Source organism: Frankliniella occidentalis, unplaced genomic scaffold (genome assembly GCF_000697945.3).
Source record: "Frankliniella occidentalis isolate FOCC.00 unplaced genomic scaffold, Focc_3.1 Scaffold82, whole genome shotgun sequence".
NCBI lineage: Eukaryota > Metazoa > Arthropoda > Insecta > Thysanoptera > Thripidae > Frankliniella > Frankliniella occidentalis.
In genome coordinates, this window is record NW_026267212.1 from 1,235,548 (window position 1) to 1,253,101 (window position 17,554).

General features: G+C 39.3%; 4 protein-coding genes across 9 annotated transcripts; 3 read left to right on the plus strand and 1 right to left on the minus strand.

The window, feature by feature from the left end:
- The first annotated feature begins 48 nt into the window (after nt 1-48).
- On the plus strand, nt 49-5,642 carry LOC113214550 (exocyst complex component 6). 4 transcript variants are annotated; one of them, XM_052269080.1, is made up of 17 exons: nt 239-727; nt 974-1,225; nt 1,370-1,535; nt 1,627-1,811; nt 1,907-2,008; nt 2,100-2,202; nt 2,292-2,376; nt 2,453-2,643; nt 2,728-2,895; nt 2,981-3,052; nt 3,128-3,262; nt 3,367-3,545; nt 3,629-3,820; nt 3,898-4,138; nt 4,241-4,382; nt 4,465-4,651; nt 4,734-5,642. In XM_052269080.1, the coding sequence occupies exons 2-17, from the start codon at nt 1,080-1,082 to the stop codon at nt 4,933-4,935; spliced, it is 2,496 nt and encodes an 831-aa protein (XP_052125040.1). In that variant the 5' UTR covers nt 239-727; nt 974-1,079; the 3' UTR covers nt 4,936-5,642. The 4 variants fall into 4 exon arrangements, with proteins under 4 accessions (XP_026289730.1, XP_052125041.1, XP_052125040.1 ...); XM_026433945.2 differs by lacking the exons at nt 239-727; nt 974-1,225 and adding an exon at nt 49-183; XM_052269081.1 differs by lacking the exons at nt 239-727; nt 974-1,225 and adding an exon at nt 69-205.
- Nucleotides 5,643-5,687: 45 nt separating this feature from the next.
- On the minus strand, nt 5,688-8,001 carry LOC113214557 (uncharacterized). Of its 2 annotated transcripts, XM_026433963.2 has the most exons (8): nt 7,724-8,001; nt 7,413-7,625; nt 7,238-7,318; nt 6,969-7,115; nt 6,741-6,900; nt 6,489-6,652; nt 6,059-6,418; nt 5,688-5,917 (listed from the first exon to the last, which is right to left on the minus strand). In XM_026433963.2, the coding sequence occupies exons 2-8, from the start codon at nt 7,560-7,562 to the stop codon at nt 5,810-5,812; spliced, it is 1,170 nt and encodes a 389-aa protein (XP_026289748.1). In that variant the 5' UTR covers nt 7,563-7,625; nt 7,724-8,001; the 3' UTR covers nt 5,688-5,809. The 2 variants fall into 2 exon arrangements, with proteins under 2 accessions (XP_026289748.1, XP_052125042.1); XM_052269082.1 differs by lacking the exon at nt 7,724-8,001 and having other exon boundaries at nt 7,413-7,709.
- Nucleotides 8,002-8,062: 61 nt separating this feature from the next.
- On the plus strand, nt 8,063-10,772 carry LOC113214555 (selenocysteine insertion sequence-binding protein 2). 2 transcript variants are annotated; one of them, XM_026433956.2, is made up of 6 exons: nt 8,063-8,236; nt 8,347-9,220; nt 9,303-9,787; nt 10,004-10,224; nt 10,328-10,482; nt 10,564-10,772. In XM_026433956.2, exons 2-6 carry the CDS (start codon nt 8,351-8,353, stop codon nt 10,639-10,641), a joined length of 1,809 nt encoding a protein of 602 aa, XP_026289741.1. In that variant the 5' UTR covers nt 8,063-8,236; nt 8,347-8,350; the 3' UTR covers nt 10,642-10,772. The 2 variants fall into 2 exon arrangements, with proteins under 2 accessions (XP_026289741.1, XP_026289740.1); XM_026433955.2 differs by having other exon boundaries at nt 8,063-9,220.
- Nucleotides 10,773-10,947: 175 nt separating this feature from the next.
- On the plus strand, nt 10,948-17,554 carry LOC113214549 (Fanconi anemia group I protein). Its single transcript, XM_052269079.1, has 23 exons — nt 10,948-11,134; nt 11,367-11,477; nt 11,549-11,757; nt 11,841-12,008; nt 12,140-12,381; nt 12,474-12,676; nt 12,770-12,906; nt 13,026-13,255; nt 13,328-13,529; nt 13,636-13,774; nt 13,864-13,996; nt 14,084-14,385; nt 14,469-14,660; nt 14,753-14,916; nt 15,077-15,241; nt 15,358-15,509; nt 15,604-15,803; nt 15,886-16,059; nt 16,365-16,551; nt 16,630-16,846; nt 16,922-16,994; nt 17,079-17,231; nt 17,326-17,554. Exons 1-23 carry the CDS (start codon nt 11,042-11,044, stop codon nt 17,530-17,532), a joined length of 4,053 nt encoding a protein of 1,350 aa, XP_052125039.1. The 5' UTR covers nt 10,948-11,041; the 3' UTR covers nt 17,533-17,554.

The following is a 17,554-nucleotide window of genomic DNA, read 5'->3' on the forward strand; positions in this document are numbered from 1 at the left end:
AATCGTTCCGTCCGTCCGTCCGTTCGTTCGTTCCGTCCGTTCGTTCGTTCCTTCGTCCCAAAATCTCTTAAAGAGATAGCGCTTAGCAGCTCGTCTCTTTCATAACAGATAGCAGAAGGCGTGGCCGACGACAACCTGACTCGTCTTCCCCAGATCGTCACAACTAAGTGTTTTTCAGAAGACGTGGGTTGAACGAGAGGAAATTGTAAAGAAAATTAGCGTTATGTTAAACTTCCTATTTTTTTAACACAATCTTTGGGCAATCTCTCCATTATGGCTAGAAAAAAGACAGAGAAGTTTTGACATAATTTTGAATGCGTTGGGCGGCAAGATTCCCGTCAGGTTTGCAAACGCCACAACTGTCGATTGGTTTTGGTCGTATCCTTTTTTTCCATGAAGGTATCACAACAACATTCTGTAACGTTTATTTTTATGCTTTAAAACGTTTTTTTGTTTGATTGTTCAGTTGTTAGACCCTCAAATATTTATTTTCTCCAAGATAAAAAGAAGTAGTTTGTCCACTTCAGTTTCCTCCCCCGACCGTCTAACCAAAGCACAACAAATATGGTGCCTCTCAGAGGTTGCTTTTGATATTTTACCGAAAAAGTAATCTCAGATTATTTTTCACGATGGCTGACAATGGTGCCCAAGATTCGAAATCGCAGCGGCATGAGTTGCTGCTGCAAGAAATTGAGGGCATAGATGAATATTGGGGCCCTACTTTCAGGTGAGAACCTGTGGACCAGGGGACAGCCGAGAGCCACCCTCTATGGAAGCCCCCTGAAGGGTGCAAAATCAATATCATGCCCCACCCTCCAGCCCTTCTCCTCTTACAACCCACTCCACCCTCCACAAGCCACCCCAAAATCTGTAGCCCCCTCTCTTTCCGTCCAGTCGGCTCTGTGCCCTGCATTAATTCAAGACCACTCTCCTGTGAAAGTAACCTTCACACTTTTGCACCTGTCTTTGACAGTTTCACACCTAGGTGTCAATACAACTCTCTTTGCTCCCTCTCTGACACCTCTCATATGACTACTCAGGATAAAATTTAGTTACTGGAAATTTGTGTCCTGTTTCAAATGGATCACGATAAAGAGAGAAACTGGGACATGGCTCACTCGGCCAGGAGACCAACTATTTTCAACCTTAGTTTGCAACCACAGTTTGAACACTTGTTGTCAGAGTTGGAAACTAATGAAGTTAGTGGTGTATCTGTTGTTGTAAGGTGAGGTGGAAGAGTGGGGGGTTATACAAATATAACTTCTGTTTATGTTTCTTTTGAAGCGTTCGTCTAAATGGGCTCAGTTTGCATTTTGCTTCCTTTGCTAACAGTTCTTTCAATGTTAATTTTTATATTACTGTTTTCCAGAGCTATCTACGATGGAGACGAACATCAGAAGTTTATGGAGTGCCTTGACGCCCGCATCAAAAGTCATGACAAAGACATCGAGCGAATGTGCAATTTTCATTATCAAGGTTTCATTGATTCTATCAGAGAACTGCTGCAGGTTCGAACTCAAGCCCAGAAGCTTAATGTAAGACACAATTCTATCTTTTTGCATATACGTCATATTTATAGTATATTATATCAATTTGATTAAATTATTCTTTTCTGGCACAATGTAGACTGAAGTTGTACGTCTGGATGAAGAATTACAACAGTCAGCAAACCGAGTCATTTCTAAGGGAGAAGAGCTTGTACAAGCAAGGCGTGTTGAGAGCAACATTGCCTCAGCAATTGATAGTTTAACTATATGTCTTCCTGTGTTATCTACCTATGCTAAATTACAGAGACAAATGCAAGAAAAAAGGTATAAAACAAAATTAATAAGTCAGTTTTTGTGAAATTGATTGTTTTGAATAATCTATGATAATCTTTCTTTATTTTATCTTGGTAAAATTACAGATACTACCCTGCCCTTAAAACACTGGAACAATTAGAACATCTATACCTCCCAAGAGTTGCCAACTATCAGTTTGCTCATCAAATGAGGGATAGTATTCCTAAGTATGTATTGTAATCTCAGAACTTGAACTTTTGTTATTTTAAATATTCGATTCTTGCTGTTCAATTATTGTGTATTGTTTTTAATTTCTAGGCTCCGTGAAAACATCAAGGATGCCTCAATGTCTGACTTAAAAGACTTTCTTGAAAATATCAGAAAATTCTCTCCCAAAATTGGTGAAGTTGCCATGAGACATGTATGTAAACTTTTTGTGAAGTTACTTAGCTCTAAACTTGAACCCTTTGTATTTTCTTACTGAACTGTCTATGTCATGCACTTTTCAAGACTGCAGAGCAAATGGGCGGAGATCCTGGCACAGTCGGTGGGATAAAGAAACGGAATGTTGTACCTCCCCCTAATCCTTTTACTGGTCTGTATATCTTTTTGCAGTTTTGTGTTGACTACAGTATTCTCTTTATCTAATCAATACAAATATTTTTTTAAAGGCAAAATTGAGACTGATGAAAATGAATATGATGAAGAGGATCTGAGTGCACAAGACCTCATTGATTTTTCACCTGTGTACAGATGTTTGCATATTTTTTCGGTTCTGGGATCAAGAGATACATTTGAGACATATTATCGTCAGCAAAGAAAACAACAAGCCCGTCTTGTCTTGCAGCCTCCTACTAACATGGTACATAGTTTTAAATAGTGCTCAGTATTAATACTTACATCAAGAGGGGTTGATATTAATCAGTGAATGAAAATATTCTTTTAGCATGAGTCCTTAGAAGGCTACCGAACCTACATTTATGGAATTGTGGGTTTCTTGGTGACTGAGGACCATCTCCTCAACACTGGAAATGGACTTGTGAGCAGGTCATACTTGGATGAACTGTGGGGCATGGCTTTGAGTAAAATTGTGAATGCATTGCGGACTCACTCTGTAAGTTTACCTCAAAATCAAAGACTGTTTTTCCAACCTTCAGCTTCTCTTATTATGATACTGATTTGGTGAAAAATTGTTGCAGGCTTACTGTACTGATGCAACATTAATGCTTAAGATTAAGAACCTGATAATGTTGTTTCTCACTACTCTACAGGTAAGTTTTATATTCATTTTCGTTTTTGCTGGATATCAGTGTTTACTTGATGCTTTCCTTTTTTGTTTTCACCAGAATTATGGTTATCCTGTGAACCAACTTTTGGAACTTCTAACTGAAATTCGAGATCATTATAATGAAGTTCTTATGCAAAGATGGGTACAGGTGTTTCGTGAGATACTTGATGAAGAATGTTTCTTACCAATTGAGGTCAGTTCTTAAGTTGTTGGAAATTTGTGCCCCTTTCTGTGCTAAAGATGCCCTGTTTGAAGTTTTGTGAATTTTAATCTAATGTTAACATTAATCGATTTTAGGTTGAAACTCAGGAAGAATATGATAATGTTTTGAGTTCATTTCCATTTCATGATGAATCATTAGAAACTGCACCCTGCCCTAAAATTTTTCCATTTTCTTCCATGGTACCAAAAGTGTATCAGCAAGTAAAAGAATTTATTTATGCCTGCCTGAAATTTTCTGAAGACCTGAATCTTAGGTATTTAACAGTATAAATATAATCCTAATACCTACTCCAGTTCTGCCATATTTTACTAGAATAATTCTTCAAAATATTTGCAGTCAAGGCGAGGTGGATGACATGATACGGAAATCAACCAATCTTCTTCTCACCAGAACTTTTTCTGGATGTCTCACATCCATTTTTCGTAAACCGAGTTTGGCACTTTTGCAAGTTGTACAGATTATAATTGACACTGGGTACCTTGAAAATGCCACTGTCTTCTTGGAGGAATTTGTATCTAACATTTCTGGGTAAGAATTATTTACTGACATGCTTGGTTCTGCCTCTCAAAAATATTTATAGTACTGGTACTATTTCTTTCCTTCAGGTCTAATCGCACTGATGGTCATTTGACTCTTCGATCCCAAGGCCAGTCAGCTATGTTTCGAGTGGCACGCGATGATGCTGAGCGTCAAATATGTGACAAGCTTCGAGGCAAAGTTGGGGAATTCCTTGAGCTGGAGAACTATGATTGGTTGCTAGTGGAACCTCAAGGCCATGCCTCTTCATTTGTAACAGATCTTATAGCTTTTCTTCAAAGTACTTTCCTTTCCTTTACAAACTTACCAGTGAGCTCATCTACTAAATTACTGTGATAAAATATTTGGAATTACAGCTAGGTGGTCTGAGTTCACATACAGGTTGTTTTTTGTTTTTTGTTTTAAATACAGGATGAAGTTGCTCAACAAGCCTGCTGTACTGCTTGTGAACACATAGCTAATTCCTTGATGGGTTTGATGCTGAGTGATGATGTTAAACAAATTTCTATGGGTGCATTACAGCAGATTAATCTGGACACCATTCAGTGTGAACGTAAGAATTCAATATCACTGCTTTACCTAAATTGTCCAAACTTTTGAATCTGGTACCAAATATTCCTTATTCCTATCTCCAGAGTTTGCGGCTTCTGAACCTGTGCCTGGTTTGGAAGAACAGGTTCTTCTGAGGTACTTTGCTGATCTGAGACAACTCCTAGATCTATTCATGACTTGGGACTGGCCGACATACTTTCATGACTATGGTCAGGAGAATAGCAAATATCAGCATGTGAATCCAAGCACTGCAACAATTCTAGTTGAGAAGTAAGCAACACCTTTCATTTCTTAGATAATTTATCTATGTTTCTGGCACTGTTTTATCTTCATTTTCATATTGCTTCTACAGGCTTCGGGAGGCAGATAAGCGAACAATGTTCTCTGTACTGAAAAAGAGTGAGAGAGATAAGAAGAAACTGTTGGAGACAGTCTTGAAACAGCTTCGTCAACTGGCGCAAACCCAACAGCAGCAGCAGCAGTCCCAAACTCAACTACCACAGTCCTCTCAACTCCTTCAGCCTCAGCAACAAATGCAGGCACCAATTCAGTGACGGCGGCTTAGCGCTGTGTAGACATTTTCTACACAGTGCTATGAATTCAAATTCAAAAACCACAATCAACTTGATGTGTCCTTTTTTTTAAATGGTATTATGGAGTTCCAGAAATCAGTTTGGCAATATGAAATTGACTTATACAGTGTTTGCTGATACTGCAAACCATCTACCTCCTACTTCTTGCCATTATGATTATGAGATGGATGGAGCATTATTTGTAAACACTTACCAAAGACTCTTCTTAGATAAGGTGAACCTCAGAAAAAAAAGCAAATAATTGGGAAACTGTGTGTTTATATCATAAAATATAAGAGTTTTGGATTTATTTAGTTAATGCTTTGGCAGCAGCAAAGAGATAATGTGTTAGGAAACTAAATTTGAATTCAGCATATCTGATCATGACAAATAATGTGTGTTATAATTCTAGGTTTCTTCCAAACAAAAATGAAATAAAATAGTTGCCTTGTTTTTATCTCTCAAAAACTAAACTCATTAAAATTTGTATAATAACTCTTAACCAGTTAAACTATAGTGCCTTATTAGGAGGGTTATTATATCAGTATTGTATGAGTTTTCATTCAGATGGATTTGATAGCAAAGTGTTTTCTATTGAATATTGTTAAGTGTGTAAAGTTTTCAAACAACTTTGTTGATTTTGTATAGTCTATTTTACGGCATTAAACATCCATGTCTTCCAAACCAAATACTGTCTTTTTAACTCTCTCTTGTCAAGGGGAAAAGAAACCAAATTGTATGTTTTAGAAATTGTTATTACGAGTACCCAAACTGGAACAGTATACAATTATTCTATGTACAGCTATCAGTATGCTATATTGCAAAATCGTTGTGCTATTTTTATAAATATTACATCTTAGCATACGATTGTTGCCTGAGATGTTACCACTTCAATGCATTCAGTGTCCTTCATGGCTGCATCAGTCAAGTCTGGAAGTTCGCTCTTTAAATCTGTCTCTGGTCCCTGCGGCATCCATCAGAAATATCAGATTGGATAAATGAACTATAGAGAATGCAAGTAAAGAAAAGCTAAAGTTTTAAAATCCAGAAAGTTCCTATAATCGTTCAAATTCTGCCCTGGCAGTCCATCATCGATTCTTCTTACCTTAATACTAGCCTTGCTGCATTGCTCAAGATTGTCGCCGCCAGGATCTCCTGGCACTTCCAAGGCTCCGTCCATGACGCCTCCAGCCAGCAGCCCCAGGCCATCGGCAAGACTGACGGGGTTGTGACCGTCGGAGGGAAGGCTGATGTGCACCACCTCGGCGTCGTCGACGTCCTGCTGCACCAGGGTGTTGATGGACGCCTGCTTGGCAAGCCGGGGATCTGCCTGTTGCGCCTGCTGGTACAGCAGGATAGGATGCTGGCTCGACTGCAGCAGGGGTGGCTGCGGAGGGGCCGCGTGGGGCGGCCGCCCCAAGCCCCGGTGCAGGTACACGTCGCTGGAGCCAAAGTCCACCCCCATCTGCGACCGGGAGGGTGGCTCGATCCGTGGTCTGCAGACACATGTAGTACCTCCTCGACTCTCAGCTCACCTGCATGTACGGCTGCCTCGGGCTGCGGTACGGGCCTGGATGGAAGTGGGCGCTCGCGGCGGAGGGTGCGACCGGGCTGTAGGACGGCGCCGAATCCAGCTGACGGAACTGCCTTGCAAACAGCGCCTGGTCCAGGGCGCGCTTTAGGTCGCAGTGGCACATGACTGTCAAAAGCGCTGTTATAGAACCAGGGACGGACTGGCAAAAGCCACTATGGTGGCTACACGGTGTATAGATGTATCCACATCATACCGAATATTCTGTGCAAAGTCTTGGGGCTGAAGTCTGGGAACATCTTGATGAGGCGGTACAGATCGGGGTGCATCGCCGGCTGCTGGTAAGGTTGTTGGTAGGTCTGAGGCTGTGAGGTCACCACCCTGTGCCCGCCGTTGGGAGGTGTGTCTTGCTGCACCTGTCGGATGAAGCGCGCCTCGTTGTCGCTGCCGTTGATGCGAAACCCTCTGACCGATTCGGACGTACCACGTGCACGACCTCGCCCGAGCTGGTGACGAAGCCCTGCACGACCACGGGCTGGTACTGTTGGAAGGGCGTGATGCCGTTGGCGCTAGCGCCACCCATGCCCGAGCTGCAGTCGTCCACAACGACGGTTTCTGTCGACACGACACCCTGAAAGACAAGGGGTGTTTGGTGTTTGAGGGTGCGAGTCAGTAGCGGGATATGAAATTACAGGTGTTCAAAATCGCCTTTTCAGGAGTATTTTTTGCGCGTTCTTTTCTTATTGAACTGACCTGGAAGTCTTGCAACCCCTGAACGAGCAGCACCTCTCCGTCATCCTGGACCTGTCCATCTTTGAGGTCACACTGCTGTTCCTGCGGGAGGCAACAACGGCAGGCTAACGTGCACCAGTCGGATCGCGGGGGTGGCCCGTCGACGGGATCCCCTCCGTGCGCCAAGCGAGCTCACCTCCACCTCGCCGTCGCATACCACGAAGGACACGGACGAGGACTCGCCTAGAGGGTCGCAGGGGAGCGCGACGACGGGCACCTGCTCAATGTTGAGGCCGTTTTGATCAATCGCGTTTTCGTCCTCCACCTCGACGCAGTTCGTGTCCATCAGGGCGGCCAGGGCGGCGTCCCCCGTTGTCTTCAGATCGCCACGATGCAGCTCACTAAACCACTACGACATAGCGACGAGAAAAGAGCAAATTTGCCAAGAGCGACTTGATTCAATCCAGGATGGGGATCATGTAAGGGTTGTAAACTCAAGCAACTCACCAAAACAAAGACAACGCGGTCAACAATGAGCAACAATATTGGGAGAGACGGTCATTCCACGACTGCAGCTGGAGGGCTGTTAATGGCGCCAATTTCATGTTCGCTGCCGATAGGTGACGCCACCAAACGGCGGTGAGGAAATGGAAATAAACGTTTCAATCATCGAGTGGGGCTATACGATCAAATACAGTAAATTGATGTTTTGTAGTTATGAATGAAATAAGGTGAGAGAAGCCAGGAGAAGCGTAGTTCGATTGAGAAATGGGTTTGCAGCCTCGCGCGCGGGGAAGGGGAATTCTCCCGTCACCGCCTTTTAGAAGAGCAGCCGAAACTGCCGAAATTTTACAAGGCAAAAAGTAAACAAACAACAAAACAACAGCAGCAACAGACGACGACACCTGGACAGATGGGATGGGGTCCCACCTCTAGTTTCATCGGCCTAGTTTTGGAACCTGTTCTGTTCACATTTCAGTGCTACTGATATTTACATACTGTCTAATAACCGAATTAATTGTATGTTTCATATTTATTGCATGACAACTTGTGGTGGAGGAGAATTCGCCTTTGTTGAGTGTTTACATACTCTGTCACTTATTTCTTTATGGTTTGATTCATAATTGTAGTGCCATGAGTTTGAATCCAAAAGAATGTGACGCGAATAAGTATTCAACTGACCAAACTGAAAATCAAGATGTTCCTTGGTACATTGATTTTCATGGTAGAAGATCACCGAGGCAAGTGGTTGGATTGACTCTTTCTCATGCTGAGACGCAACAAATAAGTTCAGATGGAGAGCACACTCCCAATTCTGTTCTGTATCAAGATGCAACACCACATTCTAACTCAGATTTTGGTCTTGGAAGTAGCAAACATTGCAATGAAGTTGGAATTGAACGCAATAGCTCTATCCCGTCCCACGACAGCTCATGGCCAAATGTAGCAGAGGGGCAAAAAATACGTGTCCTCAAGAACAGTACTTCAAATGAAACATTTGCTCAGAAGTTACAAGTTGGCATAACCTGGAAAAGTATTTTAAATCAAAGTGCTAAATTACCTAATGCTGAAAAGGGAATAACAACCTCTGAGCACCTTCCATCTTTAATAAGCATTAATGATAATCTCACAAATAGATCTAAGTCGTGTCAATTGAATCTGGGAAATAAGGTGAAAAGTAAAGAACCAACTACATCAAAGTTACCTCCTCATGATTCTGGAGTCCATCTGATTGATGGCAGCCTAAAAGAAAAGTGGACTCAATCAGACACTGCCCCAAATTCTCCAATTATTTCTAAAACTCCACCTCTACTAGAAAAAGATTTCCCTGACCTTTCTGTTGCTTTGCAATTTTTATCAAAATGCTCTATTAAACATGAAAATTTTGAGTCCACTGAAAGCCAAGAAATAAAAGATAAAAAGATAAAATCAAAGAGAAAATCAAGAAGCAATCAGCCATGCAGAAAAGATCCAATTTCTGTCAATATTGTGGACTTCTTAAAGGTAGATAATTGCTTCAAAAATATAATTGTGTATCCATTTAACAGTATAAAAGCCAATATTTTAATCCTTTTTTACATTGCAGGAAACATGTCAAACATCAAAACGTTCGACTCTAACAGATCACAATCACAGATTAAAGTTCAGAGACCTTGAGAAGAGAAAAATTTGTGGGAACATACTAGATTCATCTAACCCAATTCGTAAGAGAGGAAAATTCAGAGAAAAACCTCCTAAGAAAAGACTCTCCAAGCTAAAGCAAGTAATTATGAATGAACGGCACAAGAAGAAGGAACAGAAAAATATAAACATGTGCGCTAGCAAAAGTTTAAACTGTCTCAATGAGTGTAGTGAATTACTTGTTGGAACTATTTGTTGTGAATTGAATTCTCTTCATATTATGAGTGAAAACAATGATGAAGAGCTTATCTCTGCAGTGCCTCAAGAAGAAGAATTGAATCAAGAGAAGCAGGAGGAGGTTGACAAACTTGATGGACAAACATTCAAACGTCATGATGATATTGAAGTAATTCATTCGCCCTCTCCCTTACACAGCAGAAAATTCAGAAGGTAAGTACCCACCAAGTGAGAAATGGGATTCAACGTCAAATCGACGTCGAAACATTAAAAAGATGTGGATTTTGGGGGACAAATTGACGTTTTGACGTTGAATCGACATTGAAGAAAACTCATTTCTCACTGGGCCAAAACTCACTTTGTCATATTGAAAACCTAGAATGTGTTAGCTTAAAACAGTTAATATATTTTGGTGACTTTCGTTTGCAGTTATTGCAATAACATCAGATGTCAGGAACTGGATGAGGCTGTCACAAATTTGTTGAAAGAAATTTATAGGTTTCAAGATCGGCACCACAAGAAAGACCCTATCAAAGCACACGCCAAACGACGTTTCATTCTTGGAATACGAGAAGTTAAAAAGTTCCTTATGCTTAAAAAACTGAAAACGATAATAATTGCACCAGATCTTGAACCAGTAGAAGGCCCTGGTAAATGGAAATGAGTTTTCAGACATTGTTCTATTTACAGCACAGTTCAAATCAAATATGTAAGAGTCTATTGAATTTTTTTAATTTTTTTTAATTTTTTTAGGAGGATTGGATGAGACTATAATTGAGATAAGAGAAGAGGGAAGGACCCAACAAGTTCCTGTCATTTTTGCTGTTGGCCGTCGACAACTAGGCTATACACTCAGAAAAAAAGTACCCATCAGCATAATTGGAATCATCAATGCAGAGGGAGCAGAGGTTTGTTTCATACCATTCTTTAAAACATGAAATCTTCTCTAGAACACATATTTGTTATAAAATATTTTAACGTCTTTTCAGGAGTTATTTCATCTCATGTTGAAAGAATGGCATGATGCAGTATTAAAATATCAAGAAAAGCTTATGATATTTTCATAATTGTTGCTTTGCATTATCTATGTACATTATTTGTGCAAAGAAGACTACCTAATAAACGGCCAAAAGTCTTTTAATTATGTATCGCTGTCATATTTATTTTTGGAATAAAAATGTGTTAATTGTACCGTAAAGGATGAAATATCATATACTTTTTTTTTTTTACTATTACAATTCTATTTTCATCTTGAATCTCACTAGCTTGAATTATCAAACCTATCATCGCAAAAAATGGAAAGAAGGGCTTTTTTTTCGGGTGACGTTGGCTGTTTGTCAACAGAGCTTGGCAACACTGCAATGTAAATAAACAAACAAAAGTGGAGGCGCGGAGCGCGGGAGTGTCGGAAAGTTAGGAAACAAAGTCAAGTTGGAAGTTGGAGAGTTACATTCTGAACATTTTAAGATGGAGCAAAAAATTGTCAACCTAGTTAAGCTAGGAAAAAAGAACGAACTGAAAGGTTTGCAGGAATTTGTGGAGTCTTTTGATATCGATGAGGTTTGTTAAATTACTTTAGTCAAACCATTGCCTATATTCTAACCTCCCACCCCACCTGTTGGCTGAATAGTTCAGGAAATTATGCTTAATCCGCACCCTTTTCTCCTGAGAGGGCTGTTATTTTCTCATACCTCGAAGCGTATTCAGAATTTGTTGTGTTACTTTGTTTGAATTACTGGAATTTGTAACAGTACTGTTCAATGTTAAAGGGAATACACTGTACAATTTGCAGATTGGTCCTTTGGTGTCTCGTTCCATATTAAAAGATGAGTTTTCACAAGTGCTTGGATTTTTTCTTGATGGCCTCACTCAAACTGGCCAGTCACATCAACTACGATACAAGGTACGTCCCTAGATTATTCCTATCAATGTGGTGAAAATATCTCTCTTACAACAGATTTACTTACACCTCAGGTCACAGAAAGGCTGCTTCATGAATTTGAAAACCATGACATACCTTTAGCAAAAGCCAACATGATCACCAGTAGATTAAAATTAGAGGTTTCAAACTTTTCTGCAAACCACCTAGTGAAATTATGTGATTTATGCATGAGTATTGTATGTGAGCGGAGAGGTAAGGAACAAAATGGTCATGACAACCAATCTTCTCAGAGTCACATGTGGTGAGTACAACTGGGGGACAAAATTAATCATTTTAGTCTGAAAACTCTTACTTATACTTCCTTTGGTTTTGACGTATTGCCAGTTGGAAGGAACTTCTACCAGCTATGTTGTCACTTCTAATTGATAGAAAAAAGGTTACTCAAAGTGGAACTACCCTCTCAGGGGAGGAATACAAATCTCAAATTGTGAAAACTCTTTGTCAATCAGCTTGGAAACCACAGATAGTTACCTCCCTGGCCAGTATGCTCATGTAAGTCAAAATTTGTTATATTTTCCTCTTTATGCTAGAATAGTCTCCTTAAATAAGACCTCTGAAGTTGTTCCTTCAGATTTTGAGGCCTCTTATGTTTTTTTGTCACACTTTGCCTGCACCTCTTTCAGCAACATCCCATTAGCTCCAGAGGAACACCTACAAGTTGTTAATAAAATGTGTTGTTGTATGGAAGAACTCTCTCCTCAAGAATTGCCTTCTTTGGTTCATGAAATGTTAGAACTGTGCAAAGAGAGACATGGGCTACAACTTATCATGAAACTAAATCATTACTTTCATTCTCGTCTGTATAAGACTTATAAGAGCAATTCTGATATGATTTCCTCTCAGATGCTGGAATCTGATAATATAGGTAGGTGGTGTCTTGAAGGTTGTCTGTCAAAATTGATGAAGTGTAACACTCCATTGTTTTGCCTTTTTTAAACTTTCCTAAAACGTGTACAGAAGTTGAATCAGTGGAGGAAACCAAACAAGCTTTCGGAACAGTACTGTATCACATCCACAAAGTCTCTGGAAGCTACAGTTCCATCAAAGATTTTGTAAATACAATGGGTAAAGTAGCCAAAGGAGCTCCAGAAGCAGTATTACAACCGGTTATTGTCAGCATATTGTTTGGTATTGCTACAGTCTCTACATATGAGGACCAGGTAGTTGATGAATTTTTATGAAACATATCTGTTTAAAGATAAGAAGATCTCTTGGTTTTTAATATTCCTTCATTTTACTAATATTTTTATTAGGTTTTTACTATACTGAGAACAAGTATAGCCAGAGGCGTACTTGAAAATGAGAAAAAGAAAGAGTCTGCATGGATGAGAGATGTCCGAATCAATACAGTGAATATACAGGACCTGATTAGTATTTTAATTGATTGCTGGTATTAATCTTGTTTTTGAATTTTATTTTTCAAAAGACACTTGTTTGGTGTGTTAGTTTGGAAAAATGTATTTAATTTCTGTTTCTCTTCAAACCTGTTTTTTTCTCTCTTTTTTTTAGTAAGAATGGTCAGCTTGGAGCTGAAGAAGGTCTTGTCAACTTGGCATTTGAACTGTTACGGGGTAATTCAGTACGAGGGAAGGAATCTGCCTCTGCCTCTGACCAGGTGTGGCACTTTGGAACATTTATTCTGCTACGACTGATGCGTTATCAGCGCCATGTGGCTAGCTCCGTGTTACAGAGACTTTGTGACTGCATTATCACGGGGGAGGGTGTGCAACAATATATCAGTATGTAATTTTGATAATCAAAGCAGGACATTTTTCCTAATTTGCAGTCAATTTAATACATTGTAATTCCAGAGTGCCTTGGCCAGATGTGTCGTGAGATGCGTGTTCTCGTGATGGAGCACCAAAGTATAATTATCACATTACTGAGTTTTCTTCGAGTAATCCAGTGGAGTGTTGCTAGAGATATTGTTCTTGCAGTTTTACCCATAGTGCTACATGCATCTGGTGTAAGGGATAATCTTATACTGGTTCTCCGTAAAGCTTTATTTTCAAGGTAGGGGACAAAAACATCTGCTAAGAGACAGTGAATAAAAATTGAATTTTATCATTAACTTCAAAAAATTTCTCTAATCTTATATCTTAATACTCTTAATTTGCAGGGATATTAGCATTCGTAAGGTTGCAGTTCATGGTTTTATAGAAATGTTAAAAAATTTACGCTTAGAAGCCGGTTCTTTGGGACATTTAAGCCAGGGCTCATCCTCAAGCACTTTCAGTGGATTCAACATTCTCAGTCAAGTAAGAGTCCTCCTTTGTTTTCATTTGAAAGAACTGTGTTGTCTTTTAATTTCTTCCAGTTTTTCATTCCCTTATTATTTCTTGTGTAGGTCTCAGTTGAGGTACATAGTCAAGCGCCTGGGACCAATACAAACACTAAGGAAGCAATTTGTCTGGAGGTCTTGGGTGCACTCCGTGGATGCTTGAACCAACAGGCCGAAGTTCGCATGTGTCTTTATAAAGGTAACAAGAAAACTTAATAAACTTTCAATAGTTAATTCAAACTTGTGCTTATTTTTCTAGTTTAACTTGATTTGAATAAAATTACAGGGCTTATTGAAGTTGTTGAAAGCAATGCTCCTCTCACTGGTCCAATTTTGTTCTGGTTACGCGGACATCTGCTTAAGCAATGTGACCTGGATGTACTTCCTCCTCTTCACATGAACAGTATAATTCATGAGGCTGTACTGCAAGAGCCAGTTGGTGCATTACTCTACCTAATACAGCAGGTAGTTCAAGTAGCATGTGATCGGGAAGATGAAGTTGATGAAAGAACTTTAACTCAAGTGACAGATGTACTGGAAAAACTAGTTGCAGGAATGAGTCGATGTAGCCTTGAAAATTTCGACTTGGTATGTTTCAACATATTTTCATTGATTGGTTCATGTTGCTTAATCTGTATCCTCAACATACATGCCATTCACTTTTTCCACAGGATGAGGATGTTCGTTTGATGGATTCATCTGTAGAAAACAAACGAGCTGCTGAAGTTCTTAAACAAGCATTGGCTGTATATGAGGCTTTGATGTGCTTTTGCATAAATACTTGGAGTTTAAACACACCTGAGCAAGGTGCAAAATTGTTGGCACTATTTAAGTGTTATTCAAGACTTGTTGATTTTTCAAAGGTATTATGGAAATATTTTTGCGGTTCATGGTTCTTTTGTGTTCTATCTATCTTGTCAGTATCAGTTTGTGTTCATACTTTCTTCTTATTCAGAGCGCAACTACGGGGGGCAATAATAAGAAGGAAGCTACAATTGCTCCTACTGCTAAATCACAGCCAGAGAAGAAAGGTCGTTTTGGAAGAGCTCCAGTATTTAAACTTCCTCCAACCATCTTAGGACTACCATTTTTGTCTCGAACACTTGACTTACTTCACATGTATGTTTCCTTTTCCTTTTTATGACAATGTCATATTCATGCTAAAAACAATCAACTCAGTCTATAATTCTTTTCATGCACCTATATTCATACTTGGTAACCTTTTTGAAAGCTATTGTCAGGTGTATGGAAATAATTTTTTTAAATTTTTAACTTATAGGGAAGAAGTGCCTTGGTCAACTACTATTGCAGCTGCAAGTGTCAAAGGTAAAAGAGAATTTCATCGTTATGTTATGAATGTGGTTGTCCAGAATGTGGCTGAACTGAAAAAAGAACTTCTGTCTGGAAATGTGTCTGCACTTAAACCTTGTGCTAAAATAGCCAGGTTAGTTTTAATTTTACTTTTAAAACTTTCCAACTAGAGATATTGATGTTCTCAACAATCTTAATGTATCTAAATTCAATGCCCTCATTAATTATCGAAGTTCTTCTAAATTTCAGGAAAATATATGAGCACTGTGTTTGTCGCCTTTCAGAAATTGATTCATTTGATCGCACTCTGGCTACACTTGTAATAGAAAGTTTCTTAGAGTTGCTTCAAATGGTCCTGGCTCACTGTAGAGATAAATGGAAAGCATTCCTTCAAGAAATGAGTGAGATCCGATAATTTTCTACATAAATTGTAATTTATAGACTTTATAAGTTTAGTTTAACCAATAACATATTCTTTTATTGTTCATTTTCAAGCGCAAGTACCTATGGGGGATGGCGTGGCAAACCAACTTGAGCCTGTTGTGATGAAGCTAGTAGAACTTCTCGATGAGAATTTAACTGATGAAGATGACACTAATGAAGAGGCCATTGATAAAAAACTTACACAGCACTTAAGTTCTGCTTTGTCAGTGGCTGCTCTCCGGCTACCTGCAGAATCTTCACAATGTGTAGAGGTCAGAATCTCCTGTTGCTGTTTTCTCGACTTTAAAAAAAAATATCTCCTTGCTTAATAATAATTACCATGTTTGATTACAGATTCTGGAAAAAGTTCGCTCTCTGTGCTCTGAGAAGTCAGTCAAAAATGTTAATATTGTGAAAATACTTGTGCAATTATTAATGCATTTAACTGTTCGAAGCAAATCTGAGAGTCAGTTGTTACTTAACATGACAAAGCAGCTTCAAGAAGAAATTGGTGTTCTTCCAGATGTAGTAAATACATATTGTTTACATTTACGGATGATGCATACTAGGTGGCTGATTAACCCCGCGCACTTCTGCAGTTATGCTGTACCGTATTCCTACGTGCCGGTGGGTTACCTACTCGCTCGGCCCGTAAAGCGCGGTGGGCAGGGGCGATAGGCAAGCCCGCCCGCACTCGTGCGAGCGGTACAGTGTAACTACGGAAGTGCGCGGGGTTTATCAGCCACCTGGTGTATTCCGCCATGGGATTCTGCAATTTAAGTCCCATTTTAGAAATGCTGATCAAAGCTTAAAAAACTTTGTTTTTCTTTCAGCAAGTAGAAGAGCTTAATGCTGCTCTTAACTTGCGTATCCTAAACTCTGTGACCAAACATGGTGTTCTTGGTATTGTATGTTCAATCATTAAAGGACGCTTGGAAGAAGTTGAGTGGATGACTGTAAGACTAGATTCAGAGCTCACAATGCTGGACTTTCCATCAGATGATGATACATTTGAAAGAAGTATGTCAATATTTTGCCATCTGTTTTTTATTTTATTTATGTCTAAACATTACTACTTCTTCCTCAATCTTTGTTTAGATAAAGAACTACTCAGAACCAAAGAGAGAGAAACAGTATGTCACATGGCTCGATGCATTCAGTGCGGTGTTTCCCTGAGCATTTGTGCTCCTCAAGCAGGCACTCCTGCTGATGTCATTTTGAAACTTCATGGTGATGCCTTTGATACTCTTTCTCGGATGACAAAATATTTCACAAGACGATCATCTAAGGAAAACAAAGTATTTGAAGCAGCTCGGTAAGCTCTAAATATTGAAAAATTCATTTGTTAATGGCTCATTCAAACCTAAATTTGTACATCTTGTAATTACAGATTTGATAAAGTGATCAGAAATGCTGGAAAGTATTTGGCAAGAAATATGTTTGCGTTTGTAAGCTATATTGGGGTAAGTGTCAATGATTTCTAAAAAAGAAATTCCCTGTCATTTATGTTTGTCTTACTTTTCTAAAAACAAATAAAAATTGTTAAGGAGAGAAAAAATGAAGAAGGAACAAAAAAGAAAAAATGTTACCCTGCCCTACAAAAAACAAAGGTGCTTAGGGAGACTCGTTTGATTCCCAGTCTAGTTCGCAAGAAGGAAACATTTGATCAATGTGTAATTAAGCTCTCTAAAGATTGCAAAGTAAGTCCTACTATTTTCCTGATTTTTTTTTTTGTAACAATAACTTATAAAGAATCATCAATGGATGGAAAGTAAACTCTAACTTTATTTACAGGCACCTGAGCTTCTGGACATTGTTAAGCATAATTCAGCAAGAGACTTTAGCCTAAAACCACAGGCTATAAAGAGAGCCTTGAGAGAACATGCGGACGAAGCTTCTGATGATGATGATGAAGAAGAAGAAACAGATGGCAATGAAACTGTGCAACCTGTTAGTTTAAATTTCTGTCTTAATGTCGTTTCCCTTTTTCAACAAAACTGAATAGTATGTTAATTTGTTTAAA

Coding starts and splice junctions, on each gene's coding strand:
- LOC113214549 (XM_052269079.1), top strand. CDS start 11,042: ATGGAGCAAAAAATTGTCAACCTAGTTAAGCTAGGAAAAAAGAACGAA. Junction 11,135..11,366: donor AGTCTTTTGATATCGATGAG/GTTTGTTAAATT, acceptor TACAATTTGCAG/ATTGGTCCTTTGGTGTCTCG. Junction 12,677..12,769: donor TCTCTACATATGAGGACCAG/GTAGTTGATGAA, acceptor TATTTTTATTAG/GTTTTTACTATACTGAGAAC.
- LOC113214550 (XM_052269080.1), top strand. CDS start 1,080: ATGGATCACGATAAAGAGAGAAACTGGGACATGGCTCACTCGGCCAGG. Junction 2,896..2,980: donor ATGCATTGCGGACTCACTCT/GTAAGTTTACCT, acceptor AAATTGTTGCAG/GCTTACTGTACTGATGCAAC. Junction 3,821..3,897: donor TTTGTATCTAACATTTCTGG/GTAAGAATTATT, acceptor TCTTTCCTTCAG/GTCTAATCGCACTGATGGTC.
- LOC113214557 (XM_026433963.2), bottom strand. CDS start 7,562: ATGGACACGAACTGCGTCGAGGTGGAGGACGAAAACGCGATTGATCAA. Junction 7,319..7,412: donor TATGCGACGGCGAGGTGGAG/GTGAGCTCGCTT, acceptor TGCCTCCCGCAG/GAACAGCAGTGTGACCTCAA. Junction 5,918..6,058: donor GCAGCAAGGCTAGTATTAAG/GTAAGAAGAATC, acceptor TGGATGCCGCAG/GGACCAGAGACAGATTTAAA.
- LOC113214555 (XM_026433955.2), top strand. CDS start 8,351: ATGAGTTTGAATCCAAAAGAATGTGACGCGAATAAGTATTCAACTGAC. Junction 9,788..10,003: donor CACAGCAGAAAATTCAGAAG/GTAAGTACCCAC, acceptor TTTCGTTTGCAG/TTATTGCAATAACATCAGAT. Junction 10,225..10,327: donor TGAACCAGTAGAAGGCCCTG/GTAAATGGAAAT, acceptor TAATTTTTTTAG/GAGGATTGGATGAGACTATA.